Source organism: Strigops habroptila, chromosome 15 (genome assembly GCF_004027225.2).
Source record: "Strigops habroptila isolate Jane chromosome 15, bStrHab1.2.pri, whole genome shotgun sequence".
Taxonomy (NCBI): Eukaryota; Metazoa; Chordata; class Aves; order Psittaciformes; family Psittacidae; genus Strigops; species Strigops habroptila.
In genome coordinates, this window is record NC_044291.2 from 2,468,696 (window position 1) to 2,487,387 (window position 18,692).

General features: G+C 45.8%; 3 protein-coding genes across 5 annotated transcripts in view; all 3 read right to left on the reverse strand.

The window, feature by feature from the left end:
* The window catches only part of RC3H2 (ring finger and CCCH-type domains 2), a 34,462-nt gene extending 28,157 nt beyond the window's left edge, over positions 1–6,305 (reverse strand). For 2 of the 3 annotated variants that reach the window (XM_030507527.1, XM_030507520.1), the window contains exon 1: positions 6,077–6,305. The gene's annotated coding sequence lies outside the window, so the exon portion shown is untranslated. Of the gene's footprint in view, positions 1–5,513; positions 5,605–6,076 lie in introns of those variants that run through there. The other variant, XM_030507522.1, reaches the window with a different exon arrangement.
* Positions 6,306–6,989: 684 nt separating this feature from the next.
* On the reverse strand, positions 6,990–11,131 carry ZBTB6 (zinc finger and BTB domain containing 6). Its single transcript, XM_030507543.1, has one exon. The coding sequence runs from the start codon at positions 10,992–10,994 to the stop codon at positions 9,717–9,719; it is 1,278 nt and encodes a 425-aa protein (XP_030363403.1). The 5' UTR covers positions 10,995–11,131; the 3' UTR covers positions 6,990–9,716.
* Positions 11,132–11,328: 197 nt separating this feature from the next.
* Positions 11,329–18,684, reverse strand: ZBTB26 (zinc finger and BTB domain containing 26). The gene is made up of 3 exons (XM_030507542.1): positions 18,618–18,684; positions 18,290–18,370; positions 11,329–16,880 (listed from the first exon to the last, which is right to left on the reverse strand). The coding sequence occupies exon 3, from the start codon at positions 16,868–16,870 to the stop codon at positions 15,554–15,556; it is 1,317 nt and encodes a 438-aa protein (XP_030363402.1). The 5' UTR covers positions 16,871–16,880; positions 18,290–18,370; positions 18,618–18,684; the 3' UTR covers positions 11,329–15,553.
* Positions 18,685–18,692: the final 8 nt, after the last annotated feature.

The window sequence follows — 18,692 nt, forward strand, 5'->3', positions numbered from 1 at the left end:
AAACCAGTCTCTATTTCCACACTGCTCAGTAATTATCTCCAATGCAGGAATCTCTGCTCTGAGACAGTCCCCACATTCAGTTTCCACAGATACTCACAAGAAACAGCCACCTCTCTACTGACAAGCTTTTAAAATAGAGTTGTTTGTTTTCCTGACCAGCATAGAAACTAATACAACAGATTCTTCAAGTGTGCACCACTGATTTTTAAAGATCTATCTCTGGATATTTCATCATCATAAATGACAGATTCCACTAAGCATGTGTTGTCCTTCAGATTTCTTGACAGGAAGAAATCTAATTAAATCAGCAAACAGCTGGGGAGAGCTCTCAACTCCTAAAACTTCCAGCAGCCATACGCAGAGGAAGGCTCCATACTCTTTTAAAGCATGCCAGCTCTCCTGCCACTCCTGTGCTCCAGTGTGTAAAGAAACAACCTCACATCTCCTAATTATCATGTCAACCTCTACAGAAAGCATAAGCCCAATGTTTAGCAGATTCTTACTCCTCATCAGAAGCAGAATATTTCAGGGATGTCCTCTCGAACAAATCGCTCCAGTGCTCTAAACTGAGCAAACACAAGGAGGAGAGAGCATAATAATGAAGGTAAACTTGAAATCATTTTGGGTTTGTAGAAGCACCCTGAAAAAAACCCCAAAACCCAAGGAAATGGCTGATACAGAAACTGCCCAAACATACAAGGTAATGGTGATTTTTACTTAAAAGCTCTCTACATAGTATACTTACAATAAATTTTACAGTATTACATTTAGAAGCAATACTTCAGATGACAAACTGAAAAATGCACAAGCCTAAGTTCAGAGATTACATAATAAATAAAAACTACTGCAGTTGAGTAATTTTCTGTTTCTAACACAGCAACACTGTATTCCCACTGCAGGGGTGGCTGCAATGGAGTGGGGTAACAATGACAAATGACTGATTTTCTTGTAATTTTAGTCCAGAATAGTTGATTAAACTGGAACGTGGGGTGGAAGGGGGGAAAGGTGAAGCCCCCAAACCTCCTTCAAACAGCTGCACCGTTTACAACTGATGGAAGTTGTAAGATTTAGATGTTCTTATTTTACATTAACTTTTAGCTACCTAATCCCATGACATTCTCTACAACTAACTAAAGCCATTGTAGTTACTCAGCAACCTTTGGACACGATAAATATTGTTTAATCCTGATTTCCTGAAGAAACCAAGCTTAGGTGACGATGCTGTTCTATTAGTCTGTTCCTCTCCCACACGAACCTCGGGACCCCTGGACCACTTTGGAGCAGACGTGACCGAGTTGCATCCTGTCTGAAATGCGTATACATTCCAGGAAAATTGGTATCTGGAAAATCTTCCAATTCACACTTCTCAGGAAAGGCTACAGCACCAGGCTCAGCAGTTACTGTCTGTCTGCTTCTCTGATCTATCAGCACACAGCACCAGCCAACAAATATCACATTTTGTTCAGATGTAATAAAGGGCTATTTGGAAGGGAAAGACATGACACAAATCTGCAGGAATTCCAACAAACCTTTAAAGACAGAGGGCTTGATCTGTGAAGAGCAGTGTCGCACGTCTGGCTCTTGGCCTCCTGAATTTGGTACCAATTCGTTAAGCAAGGCAAGGAGAGGTTTCAGAACCTCATGGCAGGAGGCTGAGCCAGCACGTTGGGCTGCACATTACCTGCACTGGCTAATTAGCAACTCATGACAATGCTTTATCTTAAAGTTTCCTTTTATGCAGGGCTTAGAGGCCTAACACCAGAAGGAGATCTCCACACCAGAAGTTACCAACCTCAGAAGTTCAACAACTTTACACCAAAATAGAGAAAGGGGTTTTTTTTTAGTGATGCTGGTGTTGCCTTACATCTTCATTCACGACTACATTTCTCACCCACACTAAGATATATAAATTCAATTACTGTTCAATACTTTTCACCCATGTTTTCATCTTACAGAGAAGCATCCAAACACACGTTTAGAGATGGGGCAATTTCAGTCTCTCCCTGTGAAGCTATTCCTCACACATAAAAGGACTGAATATCCAAAGACAACTGCAGCCTCATCTTCAGCTACCCAAGCAGATGACTTGGATTTTGCTTCATTTTTGAAGATCATTTGTGCATTTTTATTAATCAGTCATTGGATCAAACCTAGGTACAGTTCTTTGAGCAAGGAACAAAACATTCGGGTACCTCCTCACCAGCTACATGCCCCAGTTCCTACGCAACATGGTGAGCATGGGGCTTTCAGCCTAGGAAAACTCTTTTCTTCAAAGGGAAACAGGTTCAACACAAGGCAGGGATTGATCCCCTTCAAAGCTCCGCATTGCCTGGAGTCAGGACATGTACTAAAACATTATACACACAAGTTTCACCTCTTTTCAAGGGTTGAAGGCTTGAACACACTTCCCCCATAGCCTAGGCAAAAAGAGAAGCAGCAGTACCACCAGCAGCCATGCCTGAACAGGAGCAGCCGTCTTGCAGCTCCCCCTCAGGTCTACTCAGGCCTACTCGATCAGGTCCCTTGTGGGACACAGGCAAAGGGAACTCTAATAAGCAGAGCTTGTACGAGAGCGTGACATGGAATAATTCTGTCACTGCTGAACAAAGGAAACTCTACACATGAAGGAAAATCTTGAAAAACTTGTGAAATTATATGTAATTTTCACAAATTAAGGTAGTCCAAGTACAATCTCACTGTGGATTTACACCTACATCTTAGAATCCAACTGACTTTTAGTCATTAAAGAGTCCTTGATATTGACTTGCTCTTAATATTGACTGCAGAGATCATGATATTTTCTTTCCTTTTTTTTTTAAGTGATCTCCATTACAATTTTCCATTTATGCAGATTAATCGTTTGTTTGCACTACAAGGAGGTAGCTGTTTCAAACCTTCCTTCCTAAGCTATGTAGTTCTGAAAACACGCTGACTGGGTCAAAGACTTAGTGTCCATGTAACCAAATTATCAGTATTACTCTCTGAAAGGGTAAATCTTTTACTCATTTCTCTTCAACAGCCACCATTCACAAATCTAAAAAACTAGCTTCATTAGAAGCTTAGAAAAGGGCCACCCCATAATAGCTTTGCATCATTCACCTATGATGGCTTGAAATGAAAATAAATCCTCTTTACAGAGCAGACTTGCTTATTTCTACATTCCATAATATCTGTCACATGTAAATCTCTTTATATCACATGCAAATTCTATATATAGAGTCTTTCATGACCATTAAAGACAGTATTTCAATGTGGTATTTTCACTAAACATTAATACTATTGGGAGTTATCTACAATTTCAGTTCAAATTACAGAAAAGTTATCATCAAGAAATCTTGGTGACATACTAGAAACATAGAATATCTCAAGTTGGAAGGGACCCGTAAGGATCATTGAGTCCAACTCCCTGCTTCTTGCAGGACTACCTAAAACTAAACCATATGGCCAAGAGCATCGTCCAGACATTCCTTGAACCCCGACAGGCTTGGTGCCGTGATCACTTTCCTGGTGAGCCTGTTCGGAGACCAACCACACTCCCAGTGAAGAGCCTTTTCCTAATGTCCAGTCTGAACTTCCCCTGAGGCAGCTTCATTCCATTTCCTCGTGTCCTAAATACATGCGTCTGTCCAGACTATGTTTTGTCAAAACAGGACGCTTCACTTTACTATCTTCTTAAAAAGTTACAGCCTGGATCCTCTCTGCCTCCTTAGAACATGCGGCTGAAGAACAAATCCTTATGAATGGAGGCACAGCTCCCTAACACAAATTGAAGTTCATGGCTGCACAGTGACCACCCAAGTTCACTGGGTTCAGAGGTAAATCCCCCCCAGGTCAACACTAGAGTCAGTGTATCCTCAGCAGCTCACACCTGCTCTTTCCTGTTCAAGTGTTGCCAGCAGGAATCTGTTACTGGATTTTAAGTTTCCTGTATACTTATGTAATGCCACTGTGGGTTTTTTTTGTGTTTCGTAGGTGTCACTGAAAGGAGAGTTTGTCCTTGCCACAAGCCTGATACCAGTTCAGCTCCTGTAACAGTATTGACTTTTCAGGACTAACTGAAGGGCAAATAAACGAAACATTTCCTTTGCCACCAAAAAAAATCAGTTGAACTTAAGCTGAAGGCAGAGAAAGGGAATAATTCTCTAAGCAGATCTGTTTTGACACAATTACTTCAAGGGGAGATCAGTGAAGGATTCCTTACTCTCCATTAATATTTTCAGAGTTATTCTCTGAATAACTCACTTATGGCTTAGTTCCCAATGAAGTTTTTCTTTTTTAAACTATGTGTTTTGCAAAGGAGATATTCCGTACTCTAACATTTCCCAAATCATTTTAATTAAATACTAATTCTATTCTGAGACACAACCAAGAAAACAGAAGGTGCCATAGGAGTCAGAAAGCCTTCTTAAAGTTTGTACAGAATATTTTAACATGCCTACAGATATAGATTTTTCCTTTCGTTAGGATTGTCCAGTCAGTGAGACCACTTCTGTTCATCCCATTAAGAGCTAAGCAAAACCTGACCAAACCTAATGTAACGTACACCTAACAAGACAAATGCTGATAGCCATTACCCTCTGGATGATGTAAATAGTCTATCCCCTGTAAATCAACAAAGCTTTAAATGAAAGAGATCGATACTCAAGACTAGGGCTTAATTTCAAGTTATCTCAAGCACTGACATTAGAACTGTGGGAATTTAATATTTTGGAGAGAAACGGCCATGACCTCAAACAAGACAAAACCAGGAGTTAATAAGAAACGTGTTCTTGTGGAAAGCTTTGCTTACACTGCAGAAACAAGAAGCTCATTAGAAAGGCACGCAGGTCTTGGGAAGTGATTGATTACAAAAATTAACAATTCAGTGTTTCATGGAATAATATTTATACAAGCAACAGAGCTCCAATTTCTAGAATTTCCACAGATGTTTAACACAGAGCAAAGGTCAAATAACAGTATTTTGACTCAGAAGGTCCACAGTTGTACTTGTTGGCTCTCATTTAAAACAAGAAGATCTTTTCTGCCCCAATTACACATTTTCACGCTTGTAATCTAAAGGGCTGGTTTTAATTTTTGCTTCAACGTTCTGATATAGCTGTAATGGGCATGAAAGAACGATCACAGGAGTAGCTACAGGAACTACAATTTAACCCAGACAAACCCCTAAGTTTGCACTTAAAGCAAAACAGACCTAACTCGGAAATTTTCCAGGTTGACAGCTTAAACTTTGTCATTATTTTATCTCACTGAAGATCCATGTCACCCCAATCTGAGCCCTGACTGTAACTGAGAGCTCATCACTCTCCAGCCACACTACTGCCCTCTCTTACGCTTTGTGCTGACTTCTGCGCTTAACTTAAAGCCCTCAGCGGCCCAGCAGAGCCAAGACACGCTTCTACTGCTCAGTTGTTTTGGGTTTCTAAGACACTTTAAACGTGACATGACGGGTGCAGTCCTAAGGCCCGTTTTCCACCATGACTCTCCTCCACCATTACCCTGAAGCAGAGCTCCACCTGAGCAGGACCGCTGGGGACGCCGGTGCAGCTCTCCGGAGGACACCACGGAACAGGCCGCCTGGTGCTGCCGGCGCCGTAACCGGGAGCCTCCCGGCCTCACGCCCGCCGGTCCCGGCGCGGCCGCTCCCCTCGCCCCCCTCCGCCAGGCCGCTGTCAGCAGCCGCCGGCCGCGCACCTGCGCCCGGCCCCGGCGCCCGCCGTCATCTCGGAGCCGCCGCCAAATGGCTGCCCCGCGCCCCCGGCGGGCCCAGCGGCCTAGCGGCGGCGGAGGGGCGGGGGGGGAACCAGCCGGCAGCCCCCTCCCCCGCGCCGCAGCGGCGGCCGGCACCCGGCGGGGCGGCGGCGCTGACAGGCCGCGCTCGGCGGGCGAGGCCCGGCCCCGCTCCCCGCCCGGATTCCGCAGCGCCGGGACCCCGCAGGGCACCGGGAGGCGGAGGGAAGAAGGAGGAGGAAGGGACAGAGGGAGGGAAGCGGGGGGGGTGGTGGGGGGTGTGCGGGCGGGGCCCCGCCGGGTCACCGCGTCCCCCGCGCCGGCCGCCCCACGCCCAGCCCGCTCCTACCTGCGAGGCGCGGGCGGCGGGGCCGGGAGCAGGCGGCGGCCCCGGCCTCTCACACGCCATGGGGCGGGCAGCGCGGCGCGGCGCGGCGGGGGCAGCGGCGGGGGCCTCGGCGGCGCCGCCTCATCGCGCTGACAGCCGGGAGCGCCGCCACGCCCCCTCTCGCGAGACCCAGCGAGCGCAACGGCCGCGCCGCGCCCGCCGCCGCCGCCGCCCCGCGCGTGACCGCCGCGGCGCATTGTGGGAGGCGGGTGTGTGTAGGGGGGGAGCTAACCATAGAGACGCCTGCATAGACGCGACGGCAGACGTGCGCCGCCGCCATGGGGAAACGGAAACCATAGAGATAGAGTGGCAGAGCGGCGGGCTGCGCCGCCGTCGGCGCCCCCTCGTGGCGCGCCTCGGCTGGGTGGCGCCTCGGCGGCTCTTCGACGCGTAGAGCGCGGGTGTCACCGACGGTGTCGGTCATGTATCTTAAATATTAATTAATAACTTCATTATTATTAGCGCTAAGAGGGATGAGGGGCTTGGAGGGCGTCTCTGGCGCACATCGTGTGTCCTGGTGCCGCCCAAGGGGTGAGGCCACCTCAGGGCCAGCATGAGGGAAAGCGCCCGGGTTGGGGTTTACCACAGGAACAAGCGCCTCGTTCCTCTGCTCACTCACAAAGATCAAACCGGTGTCGTGAACCAGAGCTGAGGTGGTGTAGAGTTGTGATTGCTGAGGAGCAAGCGTTCTGTGAGAAGAAATAGGTCAGACTGACTCTTCTGAAGGACAGAAAAACATGTTACTAAACGACTGTGACTTGAACAATGTATTTTGTTTACACCTCGCCACAGCAAACAAAATTCCAAACGCTAAGGTATGCAGATAATTATTTAGCTATGATTAGAAGAAAGCATATGTCTTTCTGAAACGGCGTCTTGTTTGTATTTCATTTATTGTATTATGACAGGATGAGTGGTTACATGTATGGACAGGAGAGAGGAAACACCTTTAATGAGAACATGTGCACAGACTCGGGTTTTGTTCACAAAGCTTACCAAGACGCTCGAGCCACTGAACAGAACATGCTGTTGGCCCGTCACACAACACAACTCTCTCGTGTTTACATGCAATACAACAGCAGACCAAAACAATGCGTGTTCCTGCTCCCACAGAAGATGCACTTCGAAAGATCAGCCTGTTTCCCCCTTGGACACACAGGGAAATACCCGTGCGTGCGCCTATCAGAACCAGTCAAACAAAAACCAAGGTGTGATCTTTTGAACTGTTACTAATGATAATCGTACACCTGCCAAAAATAAGTATTAACTGAACAGATTTCAGCACAGTTGAACCAAATCTGTCCCATGAATGCACAATACGTTTATTTACTGAACTACAGTAATAGAAGCCCAATGTAAAAAGGATGGAGGGAAGTTAACTTTTTCCTTGTTTTATGACCTCTTCCAAGGATGAGTGAGTTTATTTTAAGTAACTAAGTCTGCAGACACAAATGAAAAGCTACATCCAAACCTGCAGCTATACCCAAGTTAACATCTGTAAATGTAGCAAGGGCAAGTACAGGTCTTAGCATCCTTTGAAAATCAGACTTAATTTTTATGCAATTAGGAACCAAAAATTAATGGTATTCTGTGAAAGGCAAGGAAATATTAACCACAGGGTCAAAAGGCTGTAAGTAGTGACAGACTCATAAATGCAAACAGAAGACAGTGCTACAAAATGCATTTTAGTTTGCAAAACGTTAGGCACTCGCACTGTGAATGACTCCCAAACTTTTTAATAGTCATGACAATTCCTATAGTTGAAAATCATTGAAGTAAAGCAAATGATCAACTTTTAATATGAAATAAGAGCAGAGATTGTGAAAGGTTGGGCCTTCTGCTTAAAGTGCTGGATGCAACAGGTGATTTTCTCTCTGTAGAGTCAGACACTGTTGTGAATTTTTGGAGCCTAACACTCAGAACACAGGACTTGCCTATTCAGATAACCTGGTTTTTGAGGAAGACACGCTGCCTACCACAGCAAGGCCTGCTATGAACTGGGGCCTGCAAATGGTGCTGCAGCCCAACTAATACGTACTTTGTTAATAATACCAGGTGAAATGCTTAAGAAAACCCTCATGAAACACATGTTCTAAAACTCTTCAGCTGGAATTTCCAAGAGATAAAGACAGCAGAAGGGCTGGCACAGCTGAGCGTGCCTGTCACATATCGTAACAGGAGGTGCATGGTACACACCGAACCCCTCACGTAACTGATAAACCCCAAAACAACTGGTGCACTCACAGACACAGGGGAAGAAAGTAACCAAAACCTGTTAACTGACACTGAAAACTATTGTCTTGGATTTTACCAACAGCTGGGTTATGACTTCTGTATTCGGAGCAAGAACTTCACAACCACCCTTCTGAATCTGGAAGGAACACTTGAAGGAACAGGTACCCTCGTGATACAGACAAGATTACAAACTACCGCTTCTTAGTTGGAGAGCATCTAACGTAAGTACCATTATCTCATATTAACTGAATTGACTCTTTATTCATATCACATTAAGTGGAAGAAACATATACGAGTCAAAGACAGGTACAGGATGAAGAACTCTGCGTTATATGGCTTTGGATGCTGGTGATAAAACAGCAATGACCTTTGACAAAATACAAACACACCTATCCAAACACGCACCGTTACCATTTTACTGTATCACAGAGTTAGAGTATTATAAGACCTCTATGTCTAAGCCATTACTAATGAGATATACAGGATTGTTTTTCAAAAGTAATGTAGAAATTGCTATTATGTAACAGCACACTGCTTAATTTATATACCAGTGTATGTGTCTTTTGTAAAAAAATGAAGGCAAATGTTACAACAAACAGGAGTAACTTAACTAGAATTAGTCAAATACAGGTGCAAAGCACGGGTATGACAGAAAAAAGAAGGTAGGAAGACAGTTTAGAAAAATTCAGGGCTCATTCATAAAACGGAAAGCAAATCCTTCTGCTGAGACTATCCCGTTGAAAATGAACTGCAAGTCAACACTGTTTCTCTTTTACCCATTCTCCATTTGCAAGAGGCGATTTGAAGGCTTGATTATCCTTTGTTTGCTGTGTGTTCTTTCTTAAGTATCACAGACTTCAGTATGAAAATGTGCCTTCTTTCTGTTGAAGGATCTAGCAAAGTTCGGGCAAGGAAGGAGATGATTTCACTGTAAATGATACATGAGCTTGGTGGGAACAAGTAACTGGACAAATACAAACATCCCCTTTCCTTAGCCATTATAGGTCACAAACATCATGGCTCAGGGTTCAGCTTACTGCAGTATTGGTAATAGCTTGAAAATTGGCAGCACCTGCCCTTGAAACAGAGGAGTGCAAAGAATAACTGGGGGAGGAAATCAGAATGCAACCAGAATAATAGAAGCATGAAATAATTTCCCCTATTTTGCAGTTTGCTTTTGGCTAGTAAACACCTTTTTCGCACGTACAGCAATAGCAACCTTAAAGCAGCAGGCAAGTTCACTGCTTGCAAGGCATGTTTTTGACTACCAGTCATGTGTTCGTGCTTCTCTCCAGGGATCTGTATCGAGAATTCCACCTAGAATTTCACTAGGCAGGAGCTTTTTGGGGACAATCCCATCCATATCTTAATCATAGTCTATTTTAACTGTCGTAATAGTGTCCAGGTTTGGTTTTTCGCTGCTACTCCTTCCGTGAACAGAAGTTAAATGCTTTTTAAGAGCAGACTTGTGTTTGAAGTCCATGTCGCAGCAGTGACACTTGTAGGGCCTGTCCCCGCTGTGTATGTTCAGATGATCCTGGAGTGTACTTTTGGCTGTGAAGGTCTTCAAGCACACCATGCACTGGAAGGGGCGGATGCCCATGTGCCCCCGGATGTGTCTGTTTAGGTTCTTTTTCTGTGTAAACGTTTTGCCACACTGCAAACACAAGAAGAGTTTGTGCATTTTTAGGTGTCTAAGATAGTTCTCAAGGTGCAGAAATCCCCTGGGACACTTTGGACACTGGTGTCGCCATGAATTGCTGGAATCATCCACGCTCTGGAAGCCATTCGTCCCACCGTAAGTTCCTTCTGGATTGTCATTGACTAAAGCCTGAAAGTGATTTCCTGACATTTCTGTATTTCTGCTTTCAACTGTAGAATTTATCAAGCAGTGCTGGGTTTCTGGAAAATACAAATTTGTTTTAGAGGAAGTGCAAGGCTGAGGAAAATTATCATTATCTACATTTGCGACGCTCATAGAATCCATTCTGAAGATACAGATTTCTTCATCCTTGATTCCAATCTCAACTGCTGGTATTTCCGAGGGTTTTGTGTCCTTCCCTTCCGAGACGACGCTCTGCACTATGGGCTGCAAGATGTCCCCATTCTCCTGCTTCACAGCGTACTCAACATTCACTGGGCTGTCTTCAGAGATCTCAATTATTTCACAGTCTTTATCTAAACCCTCATCCCCATTTCTCAGTTCAGCGTCTGAGGAATGACACCTCTCCGCAGCCTGGTTCTCCATGGAAGCGTCGACCTCCAGGTATTTCGACAAAGCTTCAGTACACTTCTCCACGATGTGAACCATCTGGAGGTAGCTGGCAGCAGTGAGGTACTTCAGCAGCTCCTTCTTTTTGACTTCCAGAGCACCGGTGTAACAAGAGAGCAGGAGCTTTCTGCCCACCTCGGCGCTCTGCAGGATGGTGATCCGCACCTGCCTGGACTGATTGAGCAGGAACTGATCCCGCATGAAGGTGGAGCAGGCGGCGAAGATCACTTTGTGCCCCTGGAACTCCGTGTCGTTGATGTAAATGGAGACGTCGCAGAAGAGGTTCTGCTGCCGCAGGAGGTTCATCTTCTGCAGCACGGCATCCCCTTGCTGCTCGAACTGGAAGTGCAGCACCTCCGAGTCCGCTGCCATGGCGCCGCTCCTGCGGGGGAACCACCAGAGAGTCCCGCCGAGCCCAGGCCACCCCCGCCGGCAGGGCCCAGCCGCGGCCCCGCTCCCCTCCGCGGCGGCTGACGGGCTCCGCGGAGCCGCCTGCCCGCCCGCCCTCCTTCCCTGCCGCTCACGGGCCGCTTCCCCAGCCGGTGCCTGCTCCGCCGCCAGTACCGCAGCGCGCCGGAAGCGCTTCCTCCGTCCGCCCCTTCCGATAGCGCCGCCGGAAGGGGCCCCAGCGCGGTCCCGTCCACCCGCCCCCTCCTGCTCCCCTCCCCGGTACCGTTACCGCGGTGAGCAATGAGAGTCGGCGGGAGACAGAGTTAGCAGCACGTTTATTATGAGAGTTGGCACTGCTACAGCGGCTGCCGCCGGGAGACACCGCGCCGGCACCGGGGCGCGCCTCGCCAAACGTCCGGTAGAGGTAGCAACGTACGGGCCCGGGGCGCCGCGGGCCGCCGCCCCCGTAAGGCATCTCGGACAGCAGCGGACCGGGGGCTCCGCTCAGCCCCGGGGCGGGCGCTATCAGCGAGAACAGGCCGAGGGAAAGGCGCAGCGCCGGGCCGAGCAGCAGGCTTTGCCCCGGCCCCCGAGCGGGGAGGAAGCTACCGACAGCCACTGACCGCCTGCTTTGGTAACAACGCGTAGTATGAGACTTTTGCCCAGTCACTGCAGAGGTAGCTAATGCTCAGTCCATCGATTATACAATCTCCAAGGAAAAACGTCCATTCTACCTTCTCAACCCTTACCACATCAGGAAGGTAACCCGCGTTCCCCCTTTTGTCTTTAAAAATCAAGATTAAACGTGACTTTACAGTTCTCTCAACAGTTTCAGTTTGTATCATCACATCTCGATTCTCCCTCCTCGCCTCTACTCCTCCCAATGACTCCAGAACCAAAATCCGCCCCACACAATAAAGTTATTTCAACAAAAGTCCAGCGGGCAGCTAAGTTTTGCCAAAAAGCTGTGTTAGAAAAAGACTGACACTTCAGTTTTATCAGTTACTAATTTGCAAACCGTGTCTTCTAAAAGAAAAATAAATACTCATCCCTGATCTATACAGGAGGCTGTGCGGCTGCACCAGACGCTGCAGGAACACATGCTACACAAGCTACCACCACTTGGAGAAGTGGTGAGCCTAAACCACTGGTAAACCTAACAGTTCTAAGGTTTTCTTCTTCTATATAAAATAAATAAATTAAATGCCAACATAAAACAAACAAAAAAAAAAATCCTAATATATTCAAGGAGTTATTAAAATAGTTTTGTAATAGACTTCAGTTATTTTTAGGATATGCAGGAAGTTGTACAGCACATTAACTTGTGAGACTATCCACTTACCAGCAAATAGTATTCTACACATTAACACACAGATTATGATAACTGCCATAGTCCTCATCTGAATATGCAGCATCAGTAGCAACATCCAATGGATCTAGTCTTTCACTAACTGGAACATTGCAATGAAGACAACATTTTACATACATGGACCATTAAGTTCATCTTATTCTATAGAAATCGAGCTGCCTCTGTATATTCCATTTAAAATAATTCTCACTCCATTTTCATCTGCAATTCAGAGAAGCATTAGCCAGATTTTTCTGTTCTAATACCTCTTCTATACTCTTCACTTGTCTGTTCCTTATAGGGGCAAGTTTTACATTAACTCTACCACCAGCGTGCTCTGCACCATGCCATCAGTGTATTGCCCTCTTAGATCTCCAGTGTTTCTGGAGTCATGCAGCCATCTCCTGCGTAAACCTTTTGGCCTGCACCCTTTGGCCAGGCCAAAAGCACAGACATCAGTAAGAAGTCACTGTTCATCCAACAGATGCGTCCATTTTCATCGGAGAAGCAGTCTTCTGCATTTCTGCTTTTTACTATTTACTTCTGCCATGGTCTCACCAAACGACCCCAAAAGCAGCCTTTTAACGGAACGCAGTCCCAGCCTTCTCAGATGTTGACATTGCCACAGCACAGGGTGGACTCAAAACTTATGTATCTTGACCAAATCATTTTTTTGTTCCTTAGGAAACTCCCTTGTCTCTTCATATCAGCTTCAACAAGCTGTATTCTCCCTACAGTAGGATTACAGCTTCGTAATTCCACAAAAACAATCAAACCAAGCTTCCCAAAGCTTTCAATACCATCCATTTTGCTGCCACTGTTTCTAGCATTTGTACAGTTTTACTCCTTTCTCTGGCAGAAGACCATTTTCTTTACCATGTCCATATTCATATCTGGTTGGATGGTTCACTCATCCCTTACAGCATGTTGACCTGGCTCTGCAAGCTCTTATTCTCCATGTCTATCTTCGTTCTGACGTTAGTGCTATAGCTTATTTCCATATAGTGAGTAATGTATTATCAAAATGTTTGAACAATACAGAAGATTCTGCCTGAGCACAGAATGCCAGTGTCAGCTGCAACCATCACGTTCAGTTTTAGCTCAAAACAATTCTGAAAGCGGGTGGCTTTAAGAGGAAAACCAGTTTCTCTTCCTATGCAAACCTATTTCCTGCCCCAGGAACCTGAACCTTTTAAAAGTTCCAAATAGATTTTAGGCCTAAATATATTTGCTACAACTTGAAAGATGTAATGCCCTGACTCCATTTCCATTGCTTACTTCATAGCTGTCCATGGAACAGTTCACGTAACAGTCAAGTACAGTAGTTTACGAACACAATTGCAAAACCTGATTCACAGAATCACCTCGCTTTTCTACTTGAACCTACGTGGGTTTCTGAAAATGTTCTGCAACATTAACGTCCATCAGTGTAATGCCTGTGTAAGGGAATCCTGGCTTTTACACACATGGATCTGAAGATCAAGACCAGCTTTTGATAATTACATACAAACCCATTTTTTGCTCTAACACACCTTTGGTCATACCTGCTTAGCATTTTTAACCATACAATAGCAGCCTTTCACCCTCACCTCCTCATTCAAACACACAAACAGTACTACTTTTAGGTAGGAAGCATAATCTCAGCCTCATGCAAACCTTGTGGAAAGGAGCTGCATTGGAAGAAATACTTACTCCAAATACAAACAGCAGTTCTCTACTGAGGATCAGCCATTTGATTATTAGTTTATGCTACACTTCAGTGTAATAAGAGTGCTGTTCTACTGGGAATGGTGTCCCTCATAAATTACTTTCAGCCTGATTGGGATGCGGATAATTCCACGGCACTTTTGAGAAGTAATATGGTATAATCCCAGAATCCCAATTAACATGCCATTCCCGCTACATTTGATGTTTAAGGCGGTATACAAGAGGTATTGCTGAGTACAGCTATAGCTGCTATATTAACCTATGGAAATTGTGCTACCTATACCTCATCCTATGCTCTGTAAAACACTAGTGGCCATGAACTATGCAGGGCACTTAAAACAACAAAAAAAATATTATTTGAATGTCCAAGAAATCAAATAACTTTGTTGTTTAACATTCCTATGGCAGGTATTTTTGTTTCTTTTTTCAAGTTAACTGACATGTGGCCCTTACTAGCTATCAAGGAGAGATATACAAGAACTAAAAAAGCAAGGCATGGAGTTCTTGGACATTTGCAGCTTTGAAAACAGTTTCTTTTCACAGTGTCAAAAAGCAGGATTTCTCCACTCCAGCTTTGCTTTAAAATTAACAGCTGTTGTGGCTTATGTGATGCAACATTTATGGAAGATGGGTGATAAATTCTAGTTTTGAAGTGTTTAGCTTGTCTTAGTCAGTACATACACTGGTAAGTGCCCTTTAAAAATCCCAGGTATGAGAGTGTAAGACATAGGTCACACTTGCTTTCCAGGCACCAGCCTCTCGCATTCCAGAGCTGCAATTTCTTCTCATTTTGAACAGTTCTATGCAATGACCAGCTAACCCTGCCAAATCATTTAGGGTTTTATCTTTTCATAATGCATGTTGAGGTTAAAAACCCTGAGAGCTTTTAAGATAGCATTGACTGGCAGCGGCATTTTCTTGAAATAGTTTAGAAAGGGCAAGAAAGTGACACAAAAATACTTCATTTCAACTGTAGGGGTCTAGATAGAAGACCAGAGAAAGGTAATTTCAAGAGGTAATTTTAAATTTAACTATGTGGAGTGCTTTCAGTTATCCAGTGATTAAAAAAAAAATAATAATTGGGTTATCTCAGAGACTTGTCCTCTTTGCTCTCTCCTCCATCTGCCCAGACACAGAGTCCTCTAACTGTACAGCAGATGGTTTACTGGCAACCCCCAGCAACAGTCTTTCAAAAGGTGTTAGTCTTGAGTCTCGTAATCAGAGAGAAATGAAACAATTAACCCCATAATCCACAGTAGAGACACAGACAGAAACCTGAAGGAAGATTGCTATTCACAGAAAATATCAAGTAAGACTAAGAATGGTGGCTGGAGACCTGCCAGGTTTTGCAATCCAACCTGCCATCCATCCTTCCATCCATCCATCCATTCATTGCCTTTCAGGGCATACCACTAGCTTAGGTAAGAGCCCAAACCAACTGTCTGCTCCTCAGTCATGATCTCTACAAAGGGCTGGTTTTAACTGCTCAGTTGACGCAGGTACTATCACTCCTTAAACCAAGCACAGCCTGAGGCAGCTTCCCTGCATCCAGTACCTGGCTTGCATCAGCTTGCTGACAGACCTTACTGTCTGTAGCAGCGCTACATGTGAATGTATCAAAGTCCACTGTTATGTCTTGAACGTTCCTTTCATTGGCATTGTCAAAGCTATTTTTACCATGTAGCTGTTTCAGGTGTTTCCTCAGAACGGGTTTATGCGCAAAAACCATGTCACAGTAGTTACACTTGTGGGGCTTGTCCCCACTGTGCAGGTTGAGATGGTCCTGTAAGGAACATTTCTGAGAGAACGTTTTCCCACAGATCTTACACTGGAAGGGTTTGATGCCTGCGTGCACTCTCATGTGCCGGTGGAGATTGCCCTTCTGAGTGAATGTCTTGCCACAGAGCAGACACATAAATAGTTTATGCATCTTTAAGTGATTAGCGTAGTTTTCCAGATGCCGAAATACTCTTGTGCACTTTGGACACTGATGGTGCCACTGGAGGCCTTTGTCTATACCTCGGTTGTTGGGCCCAAACATATCTTTAGAGGCCAGAATGATGTTATCGCTGCCAGCATAGGAAAGGGCATAGTTGTGGAGGTGGTTTTGCTCTATTTCACTTGCCCTGTTTTCAACAGTGGAGTTGATAAGAAAGTGTTGAGGCTCCGAGGAATGCAGCGCAGTTTGTTCAGAAGAAATAAACTGGTTCTGATCCTTCTTATTTCTGACTTCTGTCACCTCCCCAATGGACTCCACCTTGATGATCTGAATATCGCTATCCTCCATGTCCATACTGTCTTCCAAAGGTTGAATACAAGGTGAATCTTGCTGCAGAGAGTCGTCGTCTCCTTGGTGTTCCTTCAGCTCAGAGGAGTCGCTTTGCTGTTCACACTCTTTGCTCTCCAACGGCTGCTTTGGTTTTATAAACTTCCAGAGGGCCTGTGTACATCGTTCAACGATGTGGCTCATCTGCAGGAAGCTTGCAGCAGTCAAGTAGTTTACCAGCTCCATTTCAGGAAACTCCAGAATGCCGCTGTAACAGGAGAGAAGCAGCTGCCGCCCCACTTCCGAACTCTGCAGTATAGAGATTTTGACATCTCTGGAGTCATTCAGTAAGAACTGATCTCGTAAAAAGGGAGAGCCAGCAGCAAATACAATTTTATGCCCATGAACTTCAACATCATCTATATGGACCACGACGTCACAAAACTTGTTTTCTTCCCTCAGTTTGTTCATTTTCTGTAGCATCGAATCCCCATAGTTGTCAAACTTGAAGTGAAGAATATCTGATCTTTCTGACATTTTGGCACACCTGAGGAAAAGCAGCAAGAAAAAAAAAACCACCAAGTGAGAACCTTTTTCGTTTTCTAAAATGCAACTTAAAAGGGTCTAAAGCAATAATACGAAGTGTGTGTTTAATTAGATATTACATCCTAAATGAATACTAAAGCGTGTGATATGTTAAAAGAAGGAAAACACAATCAAGTTTACACCTCGCCTTATAACAGCTTTCACATTTCGTTCATTTAATGCAGCTTGGTATAAAGTAGAGGTGCTATGACAGGAATTCTCCTGAAGCCGTATCCTAAAGAGTTAAAATGTTTACCACACTATTTGTTTCGAATTTAAAGGGAAACCATGGCAGTAGTTTTAGCAGTCTTAGCTCTTGTTAAGCTTCGCTTCTACATTAAGACTCTTCAGAGATTTTGTCTTTACTAAATAACAATGACATTCCTTTGGCTTTTGGTTCTTGATTTCCTTTAATGCCTGAAAAACTTTCATGGATTCAAATAGGTTCAAGGTGAGGAAGAACTTTGCACTTGCCAGACATACAAACACTTCTCTTAACATGAATCGTGCTTCTAGGCTCCCTGTTCGGTACACCAAGGCAATGCAGGAAGTCTTGCTTCTTGTCTTCTTTGGCACATCACTCCTCTAGGAAGTTTGTTCTTGTTTGGTAGTACTTGGAATTAAGAACGGTGGCTCTCCCACCAAACAAGTACCAATCTTTTGACTTTCAACAGTTCTTTTAAGAGTTTTTATAAGGCTACAGTGATTCTCAATGAAACACTGCTCACGCAATCCTGCCAGAGAGCTGGGATTGCAGGAAGTGGAGAAATCACAGACACTAAATGATGCAAGATTTGGTGAGATAAAAGTAACAAAGCAAAGCAAAACCAATACCTCAAAACTCTTGCAAGCACCACACAAAGCTTTAGCAGAAGCTTTGAAGTTCATAGATAAAAGCAGATACTGCTCTCTTGGGGTGTGAGATGTCAGCTCAGTGTATACAACAGGAAAACGTATGAATTCACATGACAAGGGTTCACAGAGGAACACTTTTAGGACTATCTGCTGATAATGAGGGTTGTTGCAGTTTGCTGATCAGACGTCATTCAGAGATGTGACCTCCTCGCTACTCAAGCCCATCAAGTGTATCGTCTAGCGTACAGCATGAAAGAATTGCAACAGGATTTCAGAACCAAGGGACTCCAGAGAGTTCAGAAGCAGGGGTAGCACCGTCCTGCAGTTCAACCCGTTCTGCTGAGCCTACATGAAGTAGAGCCACCAGTCTCCTGACACAACTTCACTTTCCACTACTGCTGATCTCCAAGAGAGAAAAACAATCAAACGACCCCTCAAAACCGTGCTCAGAACCGCACCCAAAGGCGAAGCAGCCCCGGCCCCGCGGGAAGCAGAGAGAAAGAGAGCAGCAGGTACCTGCAGCGCCGGGCCGCGTCCCCCCGCTGGCACCCGCGGCCGCTCCTACCGCAGCGCACGCCGCGGCCTCCGGCTACGGACCTAGAGAGGGGAGGAGAGCCGCCGTGAGCCGCCGCCCGGGCCTGCGGCCGCGCTGCCCCAGCGCCGGGTCGGGCCCAGGCGCCAGCCGCGCCCCCCGGGCGGCCCCTCGTGCCGCCGCGCCCCCGGCCGGGCCGGGCAGCTCTCCGAACCCGGCCCGCGGCGGCGGCGGGAGCAGCGGGAGCCACGGCCCGCTCCGGACCGCGCTCCGGGGCCGCCGCCCGCGCCCCGCCAGCCCGCCGGGACCTACAAGCGCCGCCGCCGCAGCCCAGGACGGCGACTCGGAACCGCATTGTTCGGCCGCCGGAAGCGCTCGGGCGCCCTC

What these genes read in the sequence shown, in the direction of transcription:
- ZBTB6 (XM_030507543.1), bottom strand. Translation starts at nt 10,994, where the DNA reads ATGGCAGCGGACTCGGAGGTGCTGCACTTCCAGTTCGAGCAGCAAGGG.
- ZBTB26 (XM_030507542.1), bottom strand. Translation starts at nt 16,870, where the DNA reads ATGTCAGAAAGATCAGATATTCTTCACTTCAAGTTTGACAACTATGGG.